The 23,302-nt window shown below is 39.4% G+C and overlaps 2 protein-coding genes across 3 annotated transcripts in view; both read right to left on the bottom strand.

Moving 5' to 3' along the window:
* Positions 1 to 13,424, bottom strand: part of tiam2a (TIAM Rac1 associated GEF 2a) — a 97,303-nt gene extending 83,879 nt beyond the window's left edge. The window contains exon 1 of one of the 2 annotated variants that reach the window (XM_077549544.1): positions 13,406 to 13,424. The gene's annotated coding sequence lies outside the window, so the exon portion shown is untranslated. Of the gene's footprint in view, positions 1 to 1,888; positions 1,994 to 13,405 lie in introns of those variants that run through there. The other variant, XM_077549466.1, reaches the window with a different exon arrangement.
* scaf8 (SR-related CTD-associated factor 8) overlaps positions 12,728 to 23,302 on the bottom strand; it is a 37,780-nt gene continuing 27,205 nt past the window's right edge. The window contains exons 7-20 of the mRNA XM_077549812.1: positions 23,101 to 23,277; positions 22,637 to 22,716; positions 22,440 to 22,551; positions 22,205 to 22,336; positions 20,280 to 20,389; positions 19,920 to 20,113; positions 19,710 to 19,810; positions 19,457 to 19,570; positions 19,112 to 19,268; positions 17,381 to 17,508; positions 15,833 to 15,974; positions 15,481 to 15,528; positions 15,174 to 15,395; positions 12,728 to 15,086 (exon numbers count right to left, since the gene is read on the bottom strand). Coding sequence (XP_077405938.1) covers positions 13,420 to 15,086; positions 15,174 to 15,395; positions 15,481 to 15,528; positions 15,833 to 15,974; positions 17,381 to 17,508; positions 19,112 to 19,268; positions 19,457 to 19,570; positions 19,710 to 19,810; positions 19,920 to 20,113; positions 20,280 to 20,389; positions 22,205 to 22,336; positions 22,440 to 22,551; positions 22,637 to 22,716; positions 23,101 to 23,277 — 3,384 coding nt within the window. The 3' untranslated portion in view covers positions 12,728 to 13,419. The remainder of the gene's footprint in view (positions 15,087 to 15,173; positions 15,396 to 15,480; positions 15,529 to 15,832; positions 15,975 to 17,380; positions 17,509 to 19,111; positions 19,269 to 19,456; positions 19,571 to 19,709; positions 19,811 to 19,919; positions 20,114 to 20,279; positions 20,390 to 22,204; positions 22,337 to 22,439; positions 22,552 to 22,636; positions 22,717 to 23,100; positions 23,278 to 23,302) is intronic.

Here is a 23,302-nt window from a genome sequence, read left to right as displayed (position 1 = left end):
CTGATTTAGAAGCTGTCATTTTAGGGGGAAGAAAAAGTCACAGTGTCACTTTAATTCCAGCTGTGTTATTTTTATGAGAATCTAAAAACAGAATGAGGAATCTCTCTGTAGTGGGATCCCAAAAATCCGCATAATTTAAGATTGATTTAATGGTGGAAGAAAAACATCATGAAAAGATCGCTGAACTTCAGAACTAATTTGTTTTAACTCAGTGACAAATATTGCAGTTGTTTGTTTGACAGAATAGTAACTGATTAGTGTGGTCAAATCAAGCTAAACATGAAAACTAAAACAACACCTGTTTGTCGACTGGCTACTTATCAGCCTTCAATTTAAACGTGACACTGCGTTGAAAAATGAACATTTACAACATTTTACGCAACAATTTGATGACAGACAATGACGATGGGACAAATTTTTCGCTTCTTATTTAAGGGTCCTCGATTTATGATGGTCTCGACCCGCAGCGCTTTGTGGTTACGAACCAGTTAGAACTAGTTTGCGCCCCTTTCAGTGCTCAAGTCAACCACAGAAGTAACAATAAGGAACCATGCTTCCTTTTTTATGACTGCTTTTCATTTGATTTGTTTCATATTTATGACCTCGGAATGTAGGGATGAAACGATGAATCAAATACATAGTATAATTAAATTCAATGCGGACATGTGATGGCAGCGAGCCAGGAGGAAATTGTCAGTCAAAGAATGTCCTAAATTTGGGATTTGCATTTTGGGAAGTGCAATGTGTTTACTGGAAAGCTTGCACAATAGCATGTCTAAGATGGCCGGCACATTGCAATGTAAATATTGTTAGCTTATTCAACAATGTAGCCCATCACTGCAAGTTAGGACAGACATTGCTGCCAGTACACTTTCAAATTTCAATCACTTTACTGGAGAAGAAAAAAACGAAACACATTACAGTATAAGCATATTTAGGCTATACATGATCTTATTTTGTCCACTGGTGACGTGCAGTCATTCAATACGTGAACTGGCTAACGGTTAGCCAGTTAACAACTAGCCGCTAATCTCTGCCAACAAAAGCCAACTGCACGCGCATTCGCTGACACACACATCACTCACCAGGCCAGGCTTTGCCTTTTGAAGTAACGTCCGCATTTTAGAGCAACACACAATTGATGTCACAGATACTACATTATACAGTGAGACGATGGTGACCCCAAGTCAAAATGCATCTCATATGCACTTTGTTATTATGTTTTGGCATTATTTATCTGATTGATCGATGGGATAGTCTGTAGTTTGAAAAAATATTTAATATCTCCATCCAAAATGCAAATATTTAAAGTAATTTTAACATCACTACTACCTTAGCATAAGTTATTGATAAGAGACAGTATGTGGATTCTGACCAATGCTCAAATTTAGTCAACAAAAAAAAAATAGACTAATCCAATCCAAACTTGCTCCCTTTGGCTCAACAAATGTATAATATTTTTGCTTTCCTGAAAAGTTTTGGACATGATTCTGAGGACTCCGCCTGATGGCAGCGGTATTTGGGTTACATCAGTAGTTGGGTTTCCATCCACCCATTTGTTATTCAAATTTTCAAGAAATTTCGAAAATAAAACTGAATGGAAACGCTAGAAATTCGAAAGAGGGCCCAAAAAAGTTTTCATGCTTAGAAGGGGTGGATTTTGAAGCGTATCGAAAAAAGGAAAATGCGAATTCTGGCGATGGAAACAGATGCCCGTCACACGTGCGTTTGTAGTCCCAAAGCAATGTCGGACGATAAAGGTATGTTTGGGGGGACAACAAAACAGAAATCTTTTTGGAATTAATTAAAGAAGCGAATATTAATGCTATTTTAGATGGAAAACAGCAAAGAAACCGGTTTATAAAGAATTACAAAAGAAAACTCTTACGATGTCATCGCACGGCGCAGTCACTTCCTGGTCTTCTTCTTCTTTCAAATTACTGGTGGATCCCATCTTTATGGTGTATACCGCCACCTACAGCGGCGCAGTCCCCTTTCAATATTTGCAAAAGAAGAACAGATGGAAACGGGCATAAGTCACATGTCCGTTTTGCGCATTTTCAGTAAATTCGCTTAAAAATGTCAACAATTGGATGGAAACCTAACTAGTGTTAGGACGGCCCCCATACTGTACTGTACATATTGTATATTTACTATATATATATTATAGTTACTCACGATTAATCCACAAATTTTATATCTGTTCTAAATGTACAATATTTTTTTTTTTCGAAGTTTCCATAGTCTTGTTAACATAAAAGTGGATTTTTTTTTAAACTAATATAAATATGGCTGCATCTTTTAGTGAGATACAGTAATTTTACAATAATTCATAAAAAAAAAAATTAAAACTAAAAAGATGTACTACTGTACTGTAAAAAACAAACAAAAAAACAAGTGTGATATTGATTTGTGTTGAGGACATTTTTCTGCCACTAGATGGCATAACTGCATTTGTAACACGTTGGTGAAAGATCAGTGCATTTTTCTGTTCATATTAAGAGCTATTTAATCTTTAACTGGAAGCAACAAGTGAAATTCTGCACATTTAAAAAAATGTAAAATACAACTTGACCCCAGTCTCCACAAATATATGCATTATAATTACATTTATTACTGCAAAATTTTGACGTGGACATGTCTGCTGCGTAGCGACTGGAATTTGCCCAATGCAGGCTTTCCAAGTAAGGGGCGGTCATTAATCACACGTTAAAAAAATTAGTGGCGTTAAAGAAGCTTTACATTAACTCAAAATTAACACACTAATTTGGACACCCCTAATATTTATTACAGGTCAATTATTTAATTGCAGCGTTAATGTGTACTAAGAAACATGTTTTATTACCCGTATATACTTAGTGCTGTATGTATAGTAGAGGTAGGCAAAGTATGACTTGCGGGTCATGTACGGCCAAATAATCAATTTTCTAATTCAGAGGAGGCGTGGGAATACGTTACTATATTTTCAATTGAACTCCACGTGCGTCTGTTATGCACACTTGCCAGTGACTCTCAGGAGAGAACCTTCTTCTTAGCATCGTAAACAAACAAGAAGACAACGACTAAGCCTGAAGGGCTAATTACCAGCTAGCAGCTTGAACCCGGCTGTCAAACGGCGAGGGAGTGGGGTGGGGGTGGTGGGGAGGACGAAATAGACGCACAGTCATCGCGCTTAACGGGAAAACAATGAGGCTTGTTTTTTTGGCCGGCGGATGAAACAGGTGTCACATCTGCAGACGGCGCTGAGTCAGCCTTTTTAATAAGCAGCTTTTTACGAGGTTTTGTGCCGCGGTGACAGACTTGTGAATGGAGACTGCATGAGAACGAGCGTTAAATGTCTGCTCTTTATTAAAGAAGGATGTGTGAAGAAGACCTCTTTTAGAACTAAAAATCCGCCTGATGATGCGGGTGGGGGGTTTATTCACGGACCCAAATCCCCCCCACCATCCTTCAATTCTTCCCACACACAATGTGCTGTGTTGGGGCTTGCTCAGTACGGCAACACCACCCCACGATACACACACATTTTTCACATTTAATAAGCTCCCCTGTCACCCAGATAACAATCACAGTGAAAATCTGCATTTTGCTTCCTTGACAACAACTTCAACCTCCACACTAACAAAGCCTCAGCCCCACGTCTCCTAATTGTCACAACCTTTGAACTCCAATGTCACAGTGACCGCTCACTCAACCCTCTGTTATGAAAGCCTGAGATGAGAATCGGGGGGAAAAAAAACAGACAACAAAATAAAAATAAATAAATAAATAAAAATGTTATTACATTTAAACTTAAATACTGCATATGGGTCATTTGTCCGATGATGCCCATTTTATGAATTATCATGTGGTGTGCCCAAACAGAAATAACCAATTTGGGACTTTTACTTCAAAATATGTTTAAAGACAGGAGTGTGTATCATCCACAAGACAATTAAGAACCCATGGCAGCAGCTATCAGGTTTGTATCGTCTCATACTGTAACAATAACTATGTAAAACAAAAAACAAAAAAGTTACCCTTTTAGCAACTGGAATGTAGTGGTCATACATTTTCTATATACATTTACTTTGTTACCTTGTGTGGCTTGCTAGCTTGTTTTGTTTAGATGGCTAATTGTTAGCCTCACAAGTTTAATAAAAAAATAATAATCAAATAATCAATATTTAATTGATTTTCCTTTCCAAGCCTGATATATCGATTCATAAAACCACAAATTGATTATTTTAATATCTTTTCCCCATAAATTCATAAGAAAATATACATTTAAAGGCCACATTTTTTTCTTACTGTTTTCTTGAAATGTACTTTTCACATGGATTTAAAAGTTTTACTGAATTATTGCACTTTAAGACAATTCAGAATATTTTAATGAATTTTTGCAATTATTGAATTAAAAATATGAAAATATTTTGCTGATGTCAATGTTTGTATCATAACTCGTGTTATTTTCATCAATAATCTAAATCACTTAACCAGTCTCCGCAAAATTTAATGTCTAATGTTTGTGGAGTTTTTAATCATGTCCTTTATATTTTAGAAGTTTCCTAATTAATTAATATCGCATTGAAGTTAATCAAATTGAATAAAAAAAAAAATCTAAGTCGAATTGAACTTCTGTGTATTGAAAACAAATCGACTGAAGAAATTAGAATCAATATTCAGCCCTATTAGAAAGCCTTTCATGATAGATGTATGGCCTAAATGTCCTAAATTATAGGTAATAGCAAGATTGTCGATAATCGTAAATAATAATGAGATCTCGATGGAACGATGAGGTCCGGACCCCAACGTGGAATATGTTAAGTAACAAAATCCACATGTTTTTATCCATCTTATGGGTCGGCCATTTTGCCACTTTTTTATTAATCAGAATGTCAAGTATAGACTAGTGGAGGCACATAAAAATGGTAAATAAAATAACATGCTAACTCCTAAATATTTCTTTAAAAACGCTTTGTTTCTGTCTTTCAAACCATGTTAACAAAGCACCAGACGTCAGCCAATTTGCATAAAGTGAGACTGATTCAAGTTGCATTGTGACAACCGCTTGAACCACTGCCAACACACAAACAGTAATGTGCACAGGGGTGAGGTATTTCGTGACAAGCATTTAAACCACAAATAAAACACACTCACCGTTATGTAAATACAACGTGGCTTGGCAAACACAAGCTGTCATAACATGGTGTTACAAAGCTTTGAATGTGCCCCAAAAGATGATTACATGAACGACACAAATGAAAGCTGAGAGTGTAATTAGAAGAAATATGGAGGTGAGTGTTAGGAAAACATTCTGAAAATGGAACAGCCGGCTAGGTAAATGATTGTTATAAGTTTCATTACACAGCATTTAATGTTTTTGTTTTTAAACATTTAAACGCTCTGTTCAAACGGTACATGAAGTGTGTATATTAACTCATTCACTGCCATTGACGGCTATAGACGTCAAAAATTCATTTGAACTATTTCTATTAGTTTAATTTTTTTTCCCACTTTTGTTAACAAGAGTATGAAAACCTAGAATTGTTTTTATTGTATTAGAACAGAGTGAGTTAACTAGTGAAGTCATGCGATTAATTCCGATTAAAAAATGTAATCGCCTGGCGCCCCTAACTTTTAATAATCTTTTCTTTAAAAAATACAAAAAGATTATTAGAAATTAAACAAAAAATGTTTGTTAAAAAAAAGAAAAAGAAAAGTTGATTAAAAATTAGGGGCATCAGGCGATTAAAATTTGTAATCGTAATTAATCGCATTACTTCACTAGTTCATTCACGATTAATCACAAATTTTATATCTGTTCTAGATGTACAAAAAAAATCTAGGTTTTCATATTCTTAACAAAAATGGAAAAAAATGTTAAACTAATAAAAATAGTTCAAATTAATTTTTAAAAGTCTATAGCTGTCAATGGCAGTGAATGAGTTAATTAATGTTGTGTTTCAGTACCTTACAATAATAAATACACTTTTTAGGAATAAAGTCACTACCTTGCTATTGGTGATCAGTTAGGCCTTAAAAACTGAAGAAGTGACTTTTATATTATTGCTGTCAGGGGGTCACCACAGCAAATCAATCACATCTTAAGTTTGGTGCAGTTTTTACACTAGATTCCCATCTTGACACAAACCACCCTTTTTTGTTAATCCAGATGTTATCAGTTTAGAGCCTAAAGCAAGGCTCTCCAAGTCAGGTCCTCAAGTGCCCCTATCCAGCCTGTTTTCTTCTTCCCTCCTCCATCACACCTGAATCAAATGATCAGCTCATTTGTCACTTTTGATTTATGGTTTGATAACAGGCATTGAAGGAAACCATTTTTTCCCCCAACGAATATATATTTTCATTCTATTTTTTCTTGTGTGGCTAACTAGCTTGTTTTGATTAAAACAGTGGTGTCCAAACTATAGCCAGGGGCCATTTGCAGCCCATCCAACGTTTTTTAGAGGCCCGCGTCACACACAAAAAAATAACATTTGACATGGCCTGCAATGCTATTTAAAAAAAAAAAAGGTGGAGGGTGTTGAAAAAGTAGGGCTACCGCTACTACTATAAATACAGCTTTTTAATATATGCAAAGAGACAAATACATTTACAACTAAAATAGTAATAGATCATCGGTGGCTAATAAATATCCTCAAACAAATCTCGTACACACAGAAGCATTTCAAGACTTGCGTGTGTCCAAAAGAAAACGCTGAGGACGTTTAACGGCTGTAATGTATATGCCAAGTCTCGAGTGGCGCTGTAGCGTAGCCACAGGGAGTTAACGGAAAGCGTAGAAGAATCCCTTTTTCCCTAACTTCATTACAATCTACAGAACAAACATGGGAAAAGACAAACACAGGAAAAGTGACAATGGCGGGCGATTCAAGTACAACACCGCTTCACGCACACGTGGGAATAAAAAAGCAAAATATTTTGCTGCAAAAGCATAAGCAAGCTAAGGAGGCTGCGCAAAACGGCTGCGACACGGCTATCCGCCATCGTCTGGACAAACGGCCTCAACGGTAAGAAACTTGTGAGGATACATTGAAACTGGCTTTCGTGTGGACGAGGGGCCTCAGAAACAAAAATGTCTTCCTCCACTTTATGCTTAGCGTTAAGGTCCAATTTGTGAATACATCAAATTAACTCATTCACTGCCATTGACGGCTATAGACGTCAAAAATTAATTTGAACTATTTCTATTAATTTCACATTTTTTTCCACTTTTGTTAACAAGAGTATGAAAACCTAGAATTGTTTTAATTGTACATTTAGAACAGATATCAAATTTGTGATAAATCGTGAGTTAACTTTTGAAGTCATGAGATTAATTACAATTAAAAAATGTAATCGTCTGACGCCCCTAATTTTTAATAATCTTTCCTTTTCTTTTTATCAGGGGCATCAGGCGATTAATTTTTTTAAATTGTAATTAATCACATGACTTCACTAGTTAACTGAAGATTAATCACAAATTTTATATGTGTTCTAAATGTATAATACATTTTTTCTTGGTTTTCATACTCTTGTTAACAAATGTGGAAAAAAATGTGAAACTAATAGAAATAGTTCAAATGAAGTTTTGACGTCTATAGCCATCAATGGCAGTGAATGAGTTAATGATCCACAGGTGTGGTCAGTTTACTACAGATTGCGCTTGTTTTGATTTTAAATGTGGGAGATAAGATTCAGCTGCTGCTCAGGGGAGGTGCGGATCTATTCTTGAGGGATGCAAGGTCGCCGGTCACTCCAGAAATGATAAATTATTTGCCTTATCACTTTTAACAGAAAGCTTTGAGGTAGCGTTTTTTGCAAATAACATTATATAAATAATGGCTAATTGCTTGTTTGCTTCTTTCTGTTTTCTTGTATGTTGCTTTCAGAGGAAAAAAGTTTGCAAATCTCTGGTTTAGATAAAACTTTGATATACATTGAAAATATCATCTGGTACGACCATGGTTGAAAGCTTTCCATGATAGATGTATGAACTAAATTATAGATGTCCTAAATTGTAGATAATAGTAAAATTGTAGATAATAGCAAATAACAAAGAACAAATATTTGTATTTGTTTTTATTTATAAAAAAAAAACTGTACTAGGTCTGGTAAAATCCTTATCTGTCAATGATCCACATACACACTGTGGCATTTTGGAGAGAGAAATGTATTAAAGTTAGGCTCGTTCAGCGAGTGGCAACATGGCCGCCGCACAGACCAAGATTCTTTACAAACAGAGCACAAAGTTCCGTTCAAAGGAGGTATCCCGATGCACGTTTGAATGACCAAATATTCGGGTTCCAAAAGGGGTAACCAAGGTCTTCAAAAACTCAAATAAGTAAATATTTGGGTTATTGCACGTGTGTACATACATGGCCTCATAAACTTGATTATTGCCAATATTTGGGTTTTTAAAGGGTTATCGACTACATGTAAACAAGTGCTACAGGGAAAAGTTAAAACAAATTACAATAAGTAAAACAGTTAAAAACCATAAAATCTAGCAAAAAAAATATTAATAGGCCTTTTTAAAAAAGCAAAACAAAAAACAAAGTCACTGACTTAACTAGATGAACAAATATAGTACATTTTGTAAATAACTAATCATTTTACAAGCAATTAAGTGAAATTGCATTATTTGCCATGTGGGAAGCTGGGAACATTATTTACAATGCATCTTTGTTTATCATCTATGCCAAGGACATATAGTGACAATCAGAACAAAGAAATACTCCACCGCGAGATAGCAATTAACCGGTGTGTCCACTTTTGTGAAATTTGTTTTGTGGTATGTCGTGATATTTCTCTTTATGTAAAATATGTGCTTTGGGCTCAGTAAAGCTTGGGAAGCACTGCTGGTTCTGTTAATGGTAGCAGAGGCTCCTTGAAAACAGCAGGAAGTTTTAAACACCCCCACGGCGGTGAATAATTGCTGGAGCTGAGATAGGGGATTCCTGCCCCCACCCCCCCACCCCCACCTACAGGATGATGGATGCTCCTGCAAACGTCCCCGACTGTTCTCCAGACTAGGAATGAAGATGATATGGGTATACTGCAACCATGGCAGGCTGCTGTTACTCAACTAATCGAAAGCTTGAATCAATTACGAATGTGGCGAGCAAAACAAGGCGGCTGCGGAACATTTCCAACCAAAAGAAACTCATCTCATTCATCACACGACTCCTGAATATGATTGATTCATTCCAGTGATGCACTTTCTGTTCCCTTATCATATTACAGAATTTTGCGTGGAGAGGCCATTTCTTTCAAAAGGTAATGGCTGTGTCTGCTATATGGTACCACACTGACCTCTAATGGTCCGGTCCAGTACTGACTCTGGAAGATGCCTGTGGCTTTATTTCACTACAGAAGCTCTGCTGTAAGAATGCACCAGTCAAGATCTGTTTAAAAGACAATCACTCAAACTACAGATCTTCATCCATGCTAACTTCCTGCCTTAATTTATTTGCTCAGTCTACTGTAAACCATCAGTGTCACCACCTCATCATGAACAGGCAGTGAATCATTTCCCTCTTCCATTACGTCTTGGGGCTCACCTGCCCACGTACTAGTCATAATTGCCGGGTTTATTTAAGGAATGCAATGTACATTAAATGCTAGCTGCATTTGACTTTAATGTTAACTAATGACATTGAAGTGTCCTGAGCGCATTACCTCATTGCATTTTCTTCTAATGCATACAACTCATATTAGGAACCCATTTATTTACCTGGCTTTTGGAGTATTACAGATTTATGGACAGACTTTTGACAAAGGGACCCACCATTTGATATTTTTTACAACGTATCAGCTTAGGGAACATAAAATGCGTTGTGTGGCTTAAAGGTAGTAATAATTATGTGTAAATAAATCTTCCTCTTCGGCTGGCTGTGTGTTATTTAAACAAATCCCCTTGTGTTTCCTTATTACACTGTGCAGGCCCATTACAAGTACAGAGGGCCTAGGTGCGAGTAAATGCAAGCTCAGCTCTTGTGCTGAGTGGAGAGTTGATTAAGATAGCCAGCATATGCAGCTTTATTTTTGTCTTCTTGTTAATCCATCCATTTTCTTGAGTGTTTGTCCTCACTAGGATTAGATGGAGCTTTAGGAGAGAGGTCGGGTGCACCCTGGACTGGTCGCCAGTCAATCACAAGGCATATAATGACAAACGACCTCCTAACGCTCACATTGACGTCTACGGACAATTTAGGGTCATCAATGAACTAAGCATGCATGCTTTTGGAATATGGGCGTCTTTTTGGGCGTTTGCAGTCGGCCACAGTAGCTAACGTATAATAAGGCAAACCCTACTATATCGCAGTGCATTTTTCAGTTAAGTCTAAATTTAGAATTGTGCGCTTGTTGGCTTGTCTACAGCAATCCACATTATGTTCTATGATTTCTTTGAACATTTTGGTGTAAATGTGGGGGAGGGGTAATACTACAGCATGTACACCATTAATATGGTTGGTCACTGTATATTCATACACTCACTGCGCAGGTTTTCTCCTATTTTGGATAGTTTTTGCTTTCCGGCGTAAAATTTAGGGATAGACCCATATTTGGTATTTTGACAACAATCGCCTTATTTATTAAGTTTTTTACAAATCTGAAGGCTGATAAAGCTGACATGTCACTGACCAGAGAAATTTTGCGAACGTGGGCAATTTTGGTTTTGACAGGATTCGTAAAATGTTGCAAAGATGTTGACTGACAGTTTTTACTTGTCACAAAGAGTTTTTTCATAATGTTCAGACAATGTTTCAACTGTCTGCAAACATTTTTTGATATCTTTTACAAACCCTGACGAAAACCCAAAATGTGCAACATTCGCAAGCATTCGCTGCTCACTGAGATAGCATCTCGGGATCAATTTATAGCTGGGTTAACCTAAGGGATTTTTTAAATGTATATTAGGGGTGTTAAAAAAATGGATTCAACAATATATCGCAATATTACAGCGCGCAATTCTCAAATCGATTCAATATGCGGCAGAATTTATGTTTAAACATCACATTTTTGATGGAAATATTCAACAAATCATCTTACTCAGGGGTTAGGGTTCACACCTTCGGAAACGGAACATTAAGCCTTAATATTTAATTTCAATGCTGTTCAAACATGAAACAAGATTGTTTGATAAATACAGTGGCTCAGTTATAAGCCTGAACTTTCAGATAAATAAATAAATGTTCATACAAATCTTACAGTGTACATGGACAAGTTTATTGATTAGTATCTTCTAAATGTGAGTAAAAAAAATCACAGTAATTAACTTATAGATTCGTATTGGAAGTATCGAATTGAATCGTGATATGGATCGAATCGCCAAATACTAGGCAATATAATATATATATTTAAATTGTCAATTTTATAAAGGACACTGCTGACACAAAGAATTCCCTGCACTTTTTGTTGACAATTTAAAAAATAAATTAAAACAAAAATGAGTCACAGTTTAATATTTCAGTTATGTTGACATTTTTTACGTTTTTTTTTTAACTGTAGGAAAAATTAGGGAGCTATTTACCTAGTTTTTAATTTATCTTAACACGCTGATGACCCTGGAAGCTCACTGCAATTTTTGTTGTCATTTTAAAGTACTAGGCAATACACACGCCTAATATATATATTTAAATTGTCAATTTTATAAAAGGACACTGCTGACACAAAGAATTCCCTGCACTTTTTGTTGATGACAATTTAAAAAATAAATTAAAATTAAAATGAGTCACAATTTAATATTTCAGTTATGTTGACATTTTTTACGTTTTTTTTTTTTTTTAACTGTAGGAAATATTAGGGAGCTATTTACCTATTTTTTTTATTCATCTTAACACGCTGATGACCCTGGAAGCTCACTGCAATTGTTGTTGTCATTTTGAAACTAAGCTGTCTATTCTATGTATGTTTCAAATTAAAAGTAAAACCTTCAACATCTTGAAAATGTGATTAAACAAACATGCTTAACCCCTGGGCGTTATTTGACCATTTTTTAGCTTTTTGCTGGTTCTGACCAAGCCATTTCAAAATAAAATAACGCCCAGGGGTTAATGGCATTTCAACAAAGTTACGTTGTTATTTTGACGGCAATATTTTCTCTTTTATTGCAAATTGGCCTACTAATAATCGTTATCAGGCCCTGAAAAAACAACATTGTTCTTACTACAAAAATCTAGATTCATGACAATAATAATAATAAAAAATATCTGATGCACCTTCAACTTTTATTTAATATCACATCCCCTGCAGTGGAACAGTAGCTAAATATCTAAGCATCTCCAGGGAACAGAAAAGCACTACAAGCATGAAATGAACACGACAGGAGGCTACAAAGCGGCATGCACAGAACAAGTATATCGAGAGTCTCTTCTCGGTTGAGTGCTGTACAAACTCTCCAGCTACCACACATGAAAGGTTTGTTAATTCTCTTCAGGTAGTGCGCACACACACGCACAGTTGTGTGTATCGCATTGAAAGCGTCAGTTCGAAAAGGCACAATCCAATCATCTGCAATAGTCACCAAGCACAAAACAGGCTGAAGTCATCCGTAATTTCAAACTACATCCCGCGTTCCCCATCCACCAAAGTGCACAGTGGATGGATGGTATAGCTGCAATTTAGGTTCCAAGACATCAAAATGTCTGACGTGACAGCACACAACACGAGTGTGTGTGCATGTTTGTGTGTAAAGAAGTGTTTCCAGTGGTCCTGGGTCAGAAAAGCAGTCCTAAAGCATGTGTTTAAGGAGACAATTGTTTATTTCACACTAAAACAATATGCACCTGACATCCAGCACATCCCTCTGTTCATTTTCTGATCCATTGCTCCTCCCCATGCTGTGTTTTCGTTTGCCCAGCTTCATTGTATAGTTAGAAACAGATTACATACATTGATTTGGGGATACAACAAGTTCATGGTTTTATTTCAAACGGTTCCAATTTGAAGAGTAGTAATGGTCTTACTGTTTTGGCAGGCTTAGATATCAAGTGTGTGCATGTGTGTGCATGTATGTATGTGTGTGTAAAAAGCACAGGACACCTTAAAAGCATTCACTAAAACTTTGCAGCAGCGTTTCAAAAAGGAGGTGTCAGAAATGAGCCCGCAACTGCAATTTTCAAGTAATTGTATCCTGATGTCATCCTTTCTTCCATAGGAAGGTCAAAGTGCATCCATCTCCCCTCATAAACAAGACATTTGGGTAGTTGATAGGATAAAATTCACTAATTGGTTGATAAAATCTGATGTGGTGGCATTACAACTTAAAAACAAAATACAAACAAAAGGTTGTCTGAGTAAGTCACTAAGGAGATCTCTATTTAAGTTGACTGGTGTTTGTGAGTCGTGTCCCGTGTGGTGGTGCTGCTTTGCTGACATGAGTACAGAGAAGAAGAGACAACTGTACAAAATGATCTGTTACCTACTGAGTGATGATTATGTCCCCTCAGTGTGTGTGTCAGTGTCTAGCACTGGCTCACTCGCAGCTTCCTCCACGGCCTCACTCTGTACAATGTCAACGTCCTGAGGAGGCGCGGCCTGCTCCTGCCCGGCTTTGCTTTCAGGAGGTGGAGACTCGGTGAGCTCGGGGGAGGCGTCCGGCGTGGGCTCGACCGCCGTGCTTTCGTCCATCTCGGCCCCATTGAGCCGCTGGGCTTCGGGGGAGGGGGTTTTGTCCCGTAAAACCTCCTCGGTGGTCTTGTGTGGGCTTAGTTCCGCCTCCGGAGAGTGCGTCATCTCTTCAGGGGGGCTGACAGCTTGTGTGACGCCGACAGGGGAGGCCAGGCTCGGAGTGTCTGAGGACCCGGTCGTCTGGGGATGGGCCTGGTCCGAGGCTTGGAGTACTGATTCAGGGGTTAGGGTGATCTCTGGCTGCGGTGAGGACCGGGGCTCAGCGAGTGAGCTGGTCAATGGGCTCTGATCTTTGTCATCAGGTTCGGATGAGGGCAGGGATTGAGGGGTCTCCATGTTGTTTCCATGCGGTTCCACCTTAGCCGCTTGGCTGGCATTTCTGACCTCTGGTGCCTGAACAGGAGGCGGTGGCTGACCTAACAGAGGCGCTTTGGCCTGAGCTTGAGGCAGCAGGGGGGACTGGAATCGTGACTGAATGGGGGTGTTCAATCTGAGCGGGGCAAGCATCTTCCCTTGGTTCAGATTCAGATTGGGGTTGAGAGGTGGCGTGGGAAGAAGAGGCGTCGGGAGAGGGAGAACAGCCGTCCAGTTGCCGCGTTCCCGCTCTCGCTCTTTATCGTGCTCTTTGTCGTGGTCTCGGGGACGGTCTCGCCCTCGCTCACGCCCGGCCCGGTTTCCGTTCATTTCCCTTCGGAAGTCAAAATCTCTCTCGTCTCTGTCTCTTTGCCTGTCCCACTGAGATCTTCGTTCATCCAGGTCACTTTCAAAAGTGGCCGCGCCGCCACCGCTGCGGTTCCACGGCTGTGGCCCGCCAACATTTTTGGCAGCTGCGTTTCCGGGGCGGTTGTCAAAGCGATTAGGGAAGATCTGCCCCGGGTTGGGGCGCTCCATGCCGTCTCGTTCATCGAAGTCCCCCCTGGACTGGTTCCACTGATTATCGGGGGTAAAACCGGCGAGAGCCTGCAGACGTCCGAGCAGACTGCCTCTGGCTGGCTGAGTTCCTGGCGTTTGCAGCAACGGGGGCCTGCCTCCTCCCCCGCCACCACCAAGGGGCGCCCGATGCTCTGTTGGAGGTGTTCTCAGCAGACCTGCACTCGGCTTCTCCACAGGAGGGAAACGGTAGTCCTGGTCTTTGCCCTCGTCAGCCCCCGAAGATGACTCTTCTGCCTTGGGTACATTATCACTGGCCTGGTGAGGAGGGGTCCTGTTAAAGGGGTCTAGTTGAGGGAACGGGGGCCTGACATGGGCTTGAGCCTCAAGGAGCCCGGCAGGCTGCTGACCAGGTCCCTGCTGCAGGAGCAGAGGGAAGCGAGGAGCGGCCCCATGCTGAAGGAGGTTAGGACGCACGTCAAGCGGCAGAATTCCAGGCATTCTTTGTGCCACCATTCCAGCCTGGTGAAGTGGGTGGGGGAGGGAGGCGGTGGGGTGCATGCCAAGGAGGCCCATTCCACTGCGAACTGCATTATGCATACCTTGGGAGGAGAAAACATACAACATGTTAATGTCACCTTCTGTGCTTGTCAACTCATCTCTCGTCAAATTTGCTAATGTTGCTCCACCTTGAAGAGTGAGCTCTGGTGTCCCATCCAAAGCCTTGGCAAGTGGCGGCATTTTGTCACTCGGGTGCTGACTTTGAACTCCAACCGCATTAAACACATTGGCTCCAGGGATAGCGGAGGGCATGAAGCCCCCAGGCATGGAGCTGGTTGTTGGGATCATTGCGCTGAATGGAGATTCCTTCACCGTTTCCTGGCTGGTTGCCACTGGGGGCTGAACTAGAGCTACAGGAGGGTCACAAACACATTGCTGTAAATTATTGTTACATTCTTGAATGAATCAAAGGGCTAACACCTAAATAACACTTACAAGGTGGTGCTGCGGCCATGGCTGCGGTCTGTGCTGCCTGCATAAAACCTGTACAACACAATATAACGTGATCAAATAACAGTCGTATGTAGTGTTCTCGTATTATATTGCAGTTCGTCATTGATGCCCCCACTGTGGTTGTCTCTTATTTTCAGGACTGCGCGAGCGAGAAAGCGAGAACAGGTGCTAAGGAATACTTGACAATGTGTGATTATTAAGTTAAAATAGTGTTAAAATGTTTTTATATGGTATCTTGACATCAGAGATTTTCATCTAATGTGGGTGTGTGTGTGTGTTTGGAACACATCACTGTATGGCTGCTCTTCAAATAGCAGCGTTTGTAAATATTTACCTGGAGGAGGTTGTGAGGCATTGAAGGCAGGTCTTAGGAATGGTGGGGGCGGCCCATAACCTGGCGGGGGAATGCTCATGCTGACAGGGAAGTTAGGAGGCACCAAGCCTACTGCACCAGGAATAGCCTGAGCCACTGGCAGCTGATTAGGAGAGACAACAGCAGGTAGAAAATAATTGTAGTTATAATGCCATAAAAACTATTAGAATATATTCATTTGGTGTTGTCATTTGAAGAGCTTGTCTGACTGGCTCTTGTGACCAATGTGGACTGTACAAATAAATGTGAACTGTGGGAAAATTACAAAACAAATTAATCAAAGACAGTGTATAAGGGCCACGTACAAATAAATAGGGGGGGGGGTATAATATTCAGAGAAAAAAACTCTGAAATGTTTCTTGTAAATTTGTGAGTTCATAAAGTGTTATAAAGGGGCAGATTTGTAAGAAAAAAACGCTAACTTACCAGAAATACACATAGCGTACTACTCGGGTGCTTGTGCCAATACTTTTCAGTCGGGTTTTCAAATAAGGAAATAGCAATTGCTTTAGCAGAGATTAACCATATCATGTTAAGCTTTTGCCCTTTGTTGTATTGGGTACTGCCAGCGACAAAGACACAAAGGTCCACACCCTGAGCATTTGTGCAGTTAGTCACTTTTTTCCTCAAGACTGCCACCGTTAACTGCAGCATCTGTGTTAGGCTCGTTCGTGGTGCGCGTGCAAGTGCGTGTACGATCTTAAGTGCACGCCACATGTCCGCTACTCTAAGGGGGGACGCGCATGACGTCACCATCCCTCCCCTCCCCAAAGAAATAAAGGCTAAAGGCTGATAGATGCTGTCAGAGTAAAATGGTCAGGGATCTTCGTACTCATCTGGGCATTGGTGGAGCATGCATGATGTAGAAAAAGCTTAAATATTAACAATTTAAACGGCACAATGAGCCTTTAAGTTAATTTGTTAACATGTATATTTACTTGTACATTTATGTTTTCAGAATTATCATTTACACATTCATACATTTTGTTTTTGTTTGTTTTTTGGGCGGGGGGGGGGGGGGGTGTACAAGGAACTAAGTTGATGTGTCGAATCTGCTGTTCTCCGTCATTCACTTGCATTTATCTAAAGTATGCTAGCTTCTGATTGGTTAGCGTTATTCAACTGATAGGGGGCCCAGGAAGGGTTGTTGTAGGACGAGTAAAGTTTAAATTAAGAAGAAATCTGTCCCCATCCTGCCTTTTCATTTTATAAAGGGTGTTCCATTAACCACCAACGAATCCATACGTTAGCTCCTGGTAAACAAAAGCCAGTACCTCGTCCAGACTATAGCTACGCTATGTGTATTTCTTGTAAGTTTCTGAGCTTTTTTCTTGCAAATCTGCCACTTTATAAAGTGGCAAATTTGCCACTTTATTAAGTCACAAATGTACACGTTTTTTTCTCTCTGTACACATGAGCCTAATACTCCGTCGTACTAATCACATTGACCACCAAATTGTATAGCATTTAAATAATTTTTTTTGGGGGGGTGATAGTCTTCTTTCTTACCTGCACCGGCATCATGGGTACTGGCTGGTTGTAGCTTTCACTCTGGCTGTTTGATGCTGCTGTCGTCTCAGTGCTTGGTTGGATTATAACGTCCTTGGATGCCTCCAAATTCTTCACCGTGTCCCACTCTGAAGAAACATACAAGCATGATTTTTATTCAACAAAATTACTTTTGTGTATGTATACAGTATGGCTTGTACAGTTAGTTACTCTACTGCTTTTGGGTAATGTTTTCATTCCCAACTGCTTATAATTCATATTGTTGACGTATGTATCGTCACCAATGCTGCTGTCAATTTGTGTTTCTTTTATTCACATTCTACACATACAATACACATACTAGGAACAACGTAGTACTTTCACTTACTCGTGTGTATTACACGGAGTGCTATACTCATCTATTGCCTACTTTTTTTATACTTGTTCCTATCTTTACTTTTAAATATGAATGGGATTTTTCTTTGGGATGGATGCATTTTATTCTACTTTATCTTTAATTATTTTGTTTATTTTGAATAAGTTAAAAATAACAATAATTTTTTATCAATATTGTGCAATGTGAAATACTTACATTGTGATGTTTTCAGCCATATTGCTGGCCCTATTTTCTAATTTTATAGTGTCATGCTCAACAGTTAATAGATGAGACTGTATTATTTTGCAACTTTAAATTATTTTGGAGAAAAACAAAAACTCGTGGAGTTTTTTTTATTTTGCAATCGTGTTAATTTAACACAAATGAAATCCGAAATTAAGGTGAGTTGTTTGTGTTTGAACTTAAATTCTCTATTGCAGAGTGACTTCTGCCTTTTGTCAGAAATAAACAAAGGTCTTTCTTGAAAATTTTCACATCATCATTACATTAGTTTAATAGAATTGTTCTGGATTTAAAATATTAGTGGTATAGTATACTTGGTATCAGTACCTCTGAGCGCTAAAGAGAGAGATTGTTACTAGTACGAGAGGCTCTTTAGCAACGATCTGAGGGAAAAGGGAAGGATATCAAACACCCCTAATGCATAATATAGTACAGTTATCATATACTTTACGTACTAATACAAGCGTAGGTTTCAATGCTGACAATTAGTATTCCTGATCTCATAAAGTACCCCACACCCCCAAGAACTGTTGACAGAGCATGAGGAGTTACTCAATTGTGTGTTCCAAAAACATGGATACACAGGGTGGTGCAATAGTAGGTATACAGTTATAAAATAAGAGAAAACATGTACATTACTTATTGTGCATCATATAGTACAAAATAAAAAAGAAGCAGAAAAAACACCGTATACCTACTTTCGCAACCCTTTGTATATTTGACACTGTTTACAAATGCGTATGGTGGCTTAATTGGACAAGCGGCTGTTGTGACAGATGGTGCACCCGCAATGATGCAGAGGGGACAAACTTTACTGTCCTATATGGCATTTTGTTATACAGGTGGGTGAGCAAGCCAGCCTATTAATTTGGGAATTTTAAATGACATGCAGGACAAATATACTGTAGTATAGTGTTAAATGTGAGTGAGTTGATTTTTTTTTAACAAACACAAAATAACTTCATGGACTTAATGTTGGTTTCCTGTTTTGTGCCGTCTTTGAACAGGAATTTTTATGCAAGAGAGCCCAATAATTATGGAGGTCAATGTATATTATTTGGATAACTGACTATACCCATATGTGAGTCTATCAAATATTTTTGCCGCATGATAAATACTAAATAAAATGTCACCTTCATTGACAGTCTCTTGATCAATGATTCCTCCTTCGGCAAAGTCATCCAAGTCATCCACCTTAACTTTCTCCCAAGGTATGTAGGTGACTCCAAGGTCCACGTCCCAGAACTGCTTGTACTCTTGTCTTACTCCTTTGTTTAAAGCCCAAGCAATCTGCATTCAAAAGCACAATGATGGCGGGAGCAGAACAAAGTATCTTATCAAAGACACAATCTATAAAAGGCATCAAGCCGTTCAAGGCTCCACTGCTAGAGGTCAATGTAGAATTGAATTACAAAGAAACCATGGGGAAAATGACATTGCATTCAATCAAATTACATCATAGAGGCCACAAAGTGTACCTTGATGATCTTGGAACCAATCTTGCAGGAACCTGTGCTGAGCTTTTGGCGTGCACGGTAGGCATCCTGTCTGTGGACCATACAGATGTAGGCACAGCCTCTCGGAGGGATCATCTGGAAGGAAAGGTCGCAGATAGAATGACAAGACGTGACTGGACTTCAGCCTCCATGTACCATTCAATAACACATATATGCACTTCTTAAACTTTTGAACTATCGCTATCAAATTGTAGTTAGAAAGAAGATCTCTTACATTTATTGACTCTATTTGGCCAAACTCTTCAAAAAGGTTTGTGAGGTCTTGTTGAGAAGCCTTTTTGTCCACTTGGCCAACCCAAAGAGTTGTGCTGCACACTAGATAAAGGGTACAAATAGCAACAATTGTTATTGACCCAAAACTAATACAGATATTCTAAACAAATACAGATATTCTAAACAAGCAATATTAATGCTATGTAATTACCACTAAGTGTCTTGGATCGTATAGGAGGCAGTCCTTTTTTCTGTCGCTCCTTTTCCCGTTCTCGGGCACGTCTTTCACTCGAGTACGAACGTGACGTCTTCCTCTTGCGATCTCTGGAGCGTGATCGCGACCGCTTACGATGCTTCCGCTTACGAGAGCCCGAGCGAGACCTGGATCTTCTCCTTTTGGGAGACCTGTTGATACAAAACAACACAACCTAAAGGAATGTTTTCAACAATCTTTTCTATTTTTTGTTCTTTACAAAAATATATGCCTGTGTTATAAGATTAAAAATTTTATTAACTGAAAAAAATTCAATACAGTACATCATTGATTGATTAAGAAAGGATCTTGACTGACCGAGAACGTGACCTTGAGCGTGTTCTGGACCGGGCCGTAACTGTCTTTTTGTCCTCTGGCTCAAAGTTATCCTCTTCCATTCCATCTGGGCCCTCATCAAGATCCATGTCCTTGAGGAGCAATTCAACAAAGTTCAATTAACGGAAATACATTTGTTGGGTGTTGTCACAATGTTTTGTTTTTGTACTACTATTCCTATATGTTTTTAAAATCTTTTCACATTTAGGTGTATGCCTTAAAGCGATGTTTTCTAACCTTTATTGAGCCAAGACATGTTTACATGAGAAAACTCTCATTGCATCAGGCATGAAAACGGGTGACGGGTGAAAAAGGTGAGAAGCACTTTGACCAACATTTTCTCCACTAATATTCGTCGGGCACTCGTCAAACGAGTGGGGGGGATGGAGTGGACGAAGGGATGGAGAATTTAAATTATCAAAATGTTATGGCATCGAGAAAAACTGTTTGCGAAAATGCAAACATCTTTGCTAAATTTATTGGACTATGGATGGATGTTGAAAAAACAGCATGCACTGCCTTCAAGTAGGGATGGGTACCTTTCGCGTTTGAACCGGTTCAGGCCCAATTGTCAGTACCAGGGTATCGATACCGGTACCGAACAGTATCAATTTTTGTACTTGTGGTAATAAATGTTAATTTATTTAACAAGAAAATACAAATTTTTAAAAAGAAGATTCACTTTAACAGTTATTTTTCATTAAATAAAATCTCACAAATGATAAAACTTTATGAATTTAAAACACATGAGCCAGAGAGGATGGAGTAAAAAAAATAATTAAAAAAATCAAGGTACTACATTAATAATACGTAAATAATACCAAATTGATTACAAAGTGAGACGCAAAGTTGTTTACAATGAACAACAAAGAACAACGTTAAGCAGTAATACAATAACACAAGATAAATACATGTATTAGTGTTATTTTGGTTCCTTGTGCAATTGTTTAAACAAGTTTTCAAGAATGTGTCTGCCGCACAAAGCACGATGAATTCAAACCCAATTTGGGAGTAAAATTTTGCACACAAAAAATGACAGTTGGAAGAGGACGTGAATGACAATGAAGAGAATAATGGGGACTCAGGAGCAAACTCATTTCAATGCATCCGATGCAGTATGTAATGCTTGCTAGTGCTACATGTTGGCCACAATTAGATTTAGCAATTTTATCGTTACCCATGAAATTATGAATAAAGTACGTGGTAAGTATCGTTCTAAAACTCTATAATATATTGTAACTATGGTAAAGCCACACACCTTACAACATGATTTGAATCGGTGGGTGAAGGCACGACATCTGCTGTGTCCGCGCAGGAGAGAAAAGCGGGTGACGCGACGGGGCTCCCCTCAAATGGCAAGCCGATGGCCCGCTCAGTCTCAGCACCAAAGCACGCTCAACCAAAACATGCTAGGAACCGCAAAGCTTCACTCTCGCTTGGCTTGTCGGCAGTCAAATCTCGCTTGCTTTCACACAAACCCGGAAATGTACCGTGAATTAAATCTAGCGCAAGCGGGTGACGTCAGTACACTGGTGGTGCGTACACTGCTGCGTTCAAGTGCGCCAAAAGAAATTACCAACACATCTACTCTTGCTCAGTCACAACTTAAGATGCACTTTGGAATATGGCACCATCTGATCTAACGTGAATCATGCCGTCATCGGTACCCATCCCACCCGGAATTCAGTGATACACTGAATCTCTGGTCATCTACCCTCCCGAAATATTTTCTCATCGGATCTGCACAAATCACGTAGGTGACCTATTTTGGTTTCAAAACGACGAAAGGTGAGGGATTTTCATGACTGTTGCACACAACTAGGGATTGGTATTGTCAACATTTTAACTATACTGCTTAAAATCATATTTCAAACTTCCAAGCAGCCTCGTCACATGGCCATTTGTACCTGTTGTTGGTTGTCTATGGAGTCGTCCATTTTATTTTCTGGCTCAGGAAGCTGTGGCTGACTGCTAGCCTGAGCAGTTGCAACAGCATTCTCTTGTCCAAATAGAGTGTCCTGCCCATCAATGCTCATAGCCTGTAGGAATACATCATCACGATATTGGTTGACTATTCCAAGTGTGTAATCTGACCGAGTCGGATACAACATTACCCTCTATTCATTGTGTGCGTATAACTACCTTCTGCTGGTGCTCCAGCAGTTGCTTCTGAAACTGCTCCAGGTTCTGCTGCTGTAGCTGCTCAGCAAGCTGGTGGAACAATGAGCTGTTGATGGGCTCTGACACCATGGGTCTAAAAAGTGGCCAACAAATTGGATTAGTCACACCCAAACGTAGTCAGGGAAATCATTTTCTAAGATAAAACATCGTTAACTCACAGTTGAGAGGATGACGTTTCCTTCTTAGAGTCTTCACCACGCTCAGGCTCATTCCCAAAGTCAAACTGCCCCAAGAGTTTCTGAAAATAAGCATTAGACCTGTCTCATTAAAAGTTTTAAAAGGGAGAAATAAAGTAATTACCCAGTATATCGCAGATTTTTCTATTAAATATATACGGAATGTCTAATTTACTATCGTATTTTTGCAACACGACACACTTTCTCCTTTCTTGACCACATCACCCTTGAAAACAGACGTCATTTTCAATGGGTTTATATTTTCTGGTTTGGCTTTGATTGATTGTACTCCCCGGCTAGATGGAGGAATCAAGCTCGCTGTGACCTATGTGCAATGGGGTAGATAGACACAGAGCACATTCCAGCCAGCCACAACCAAGCAAGTGGAATGCAACTCAAGACAATATAAACGGGGGATGGCTATATTAATAAAGCACCAGTGGTACCTTGTTAAAAGAGGAGACCCTCTGTTCGAGGGGGTTGAGGCTGTTGGCAGTAGCAGCTGCAGTGAGTTGAGCAGTGAGAGCTTGCAACTGTACAACTAGACCAGCATCCAACGCCTGCAGCAGTGAAGGCTGAGGCTTTTGCTGCTGCATTTGCAGGCTCTGTACAAGTTGCTGAAGCTGGTGAGGAAAAAAAAAAAAAACA

The sequence above is a fragment of the Vanacampus margaritifer genome, chromosome 1 (genome assembly GCF_051991255.1).
Source record: "Vanacampus margaritifer isolate UIUO_Vmar chromosome 1, RoL_Vmar_1.0, whole genome shotgun sequence".
NCBI classification, from domain to species: Eukaryota; Metazoa; Chordata; class Actinopteri; order Syngnathiformes; family Syngnathidae; genus Vanacampus; species Vanacampus margaritifer.
The sequence above is the reverse complement of the archived record's forward strand: the minus strand, read 5'-3'. Positions and strand labels throughout refer to the sequence as shown.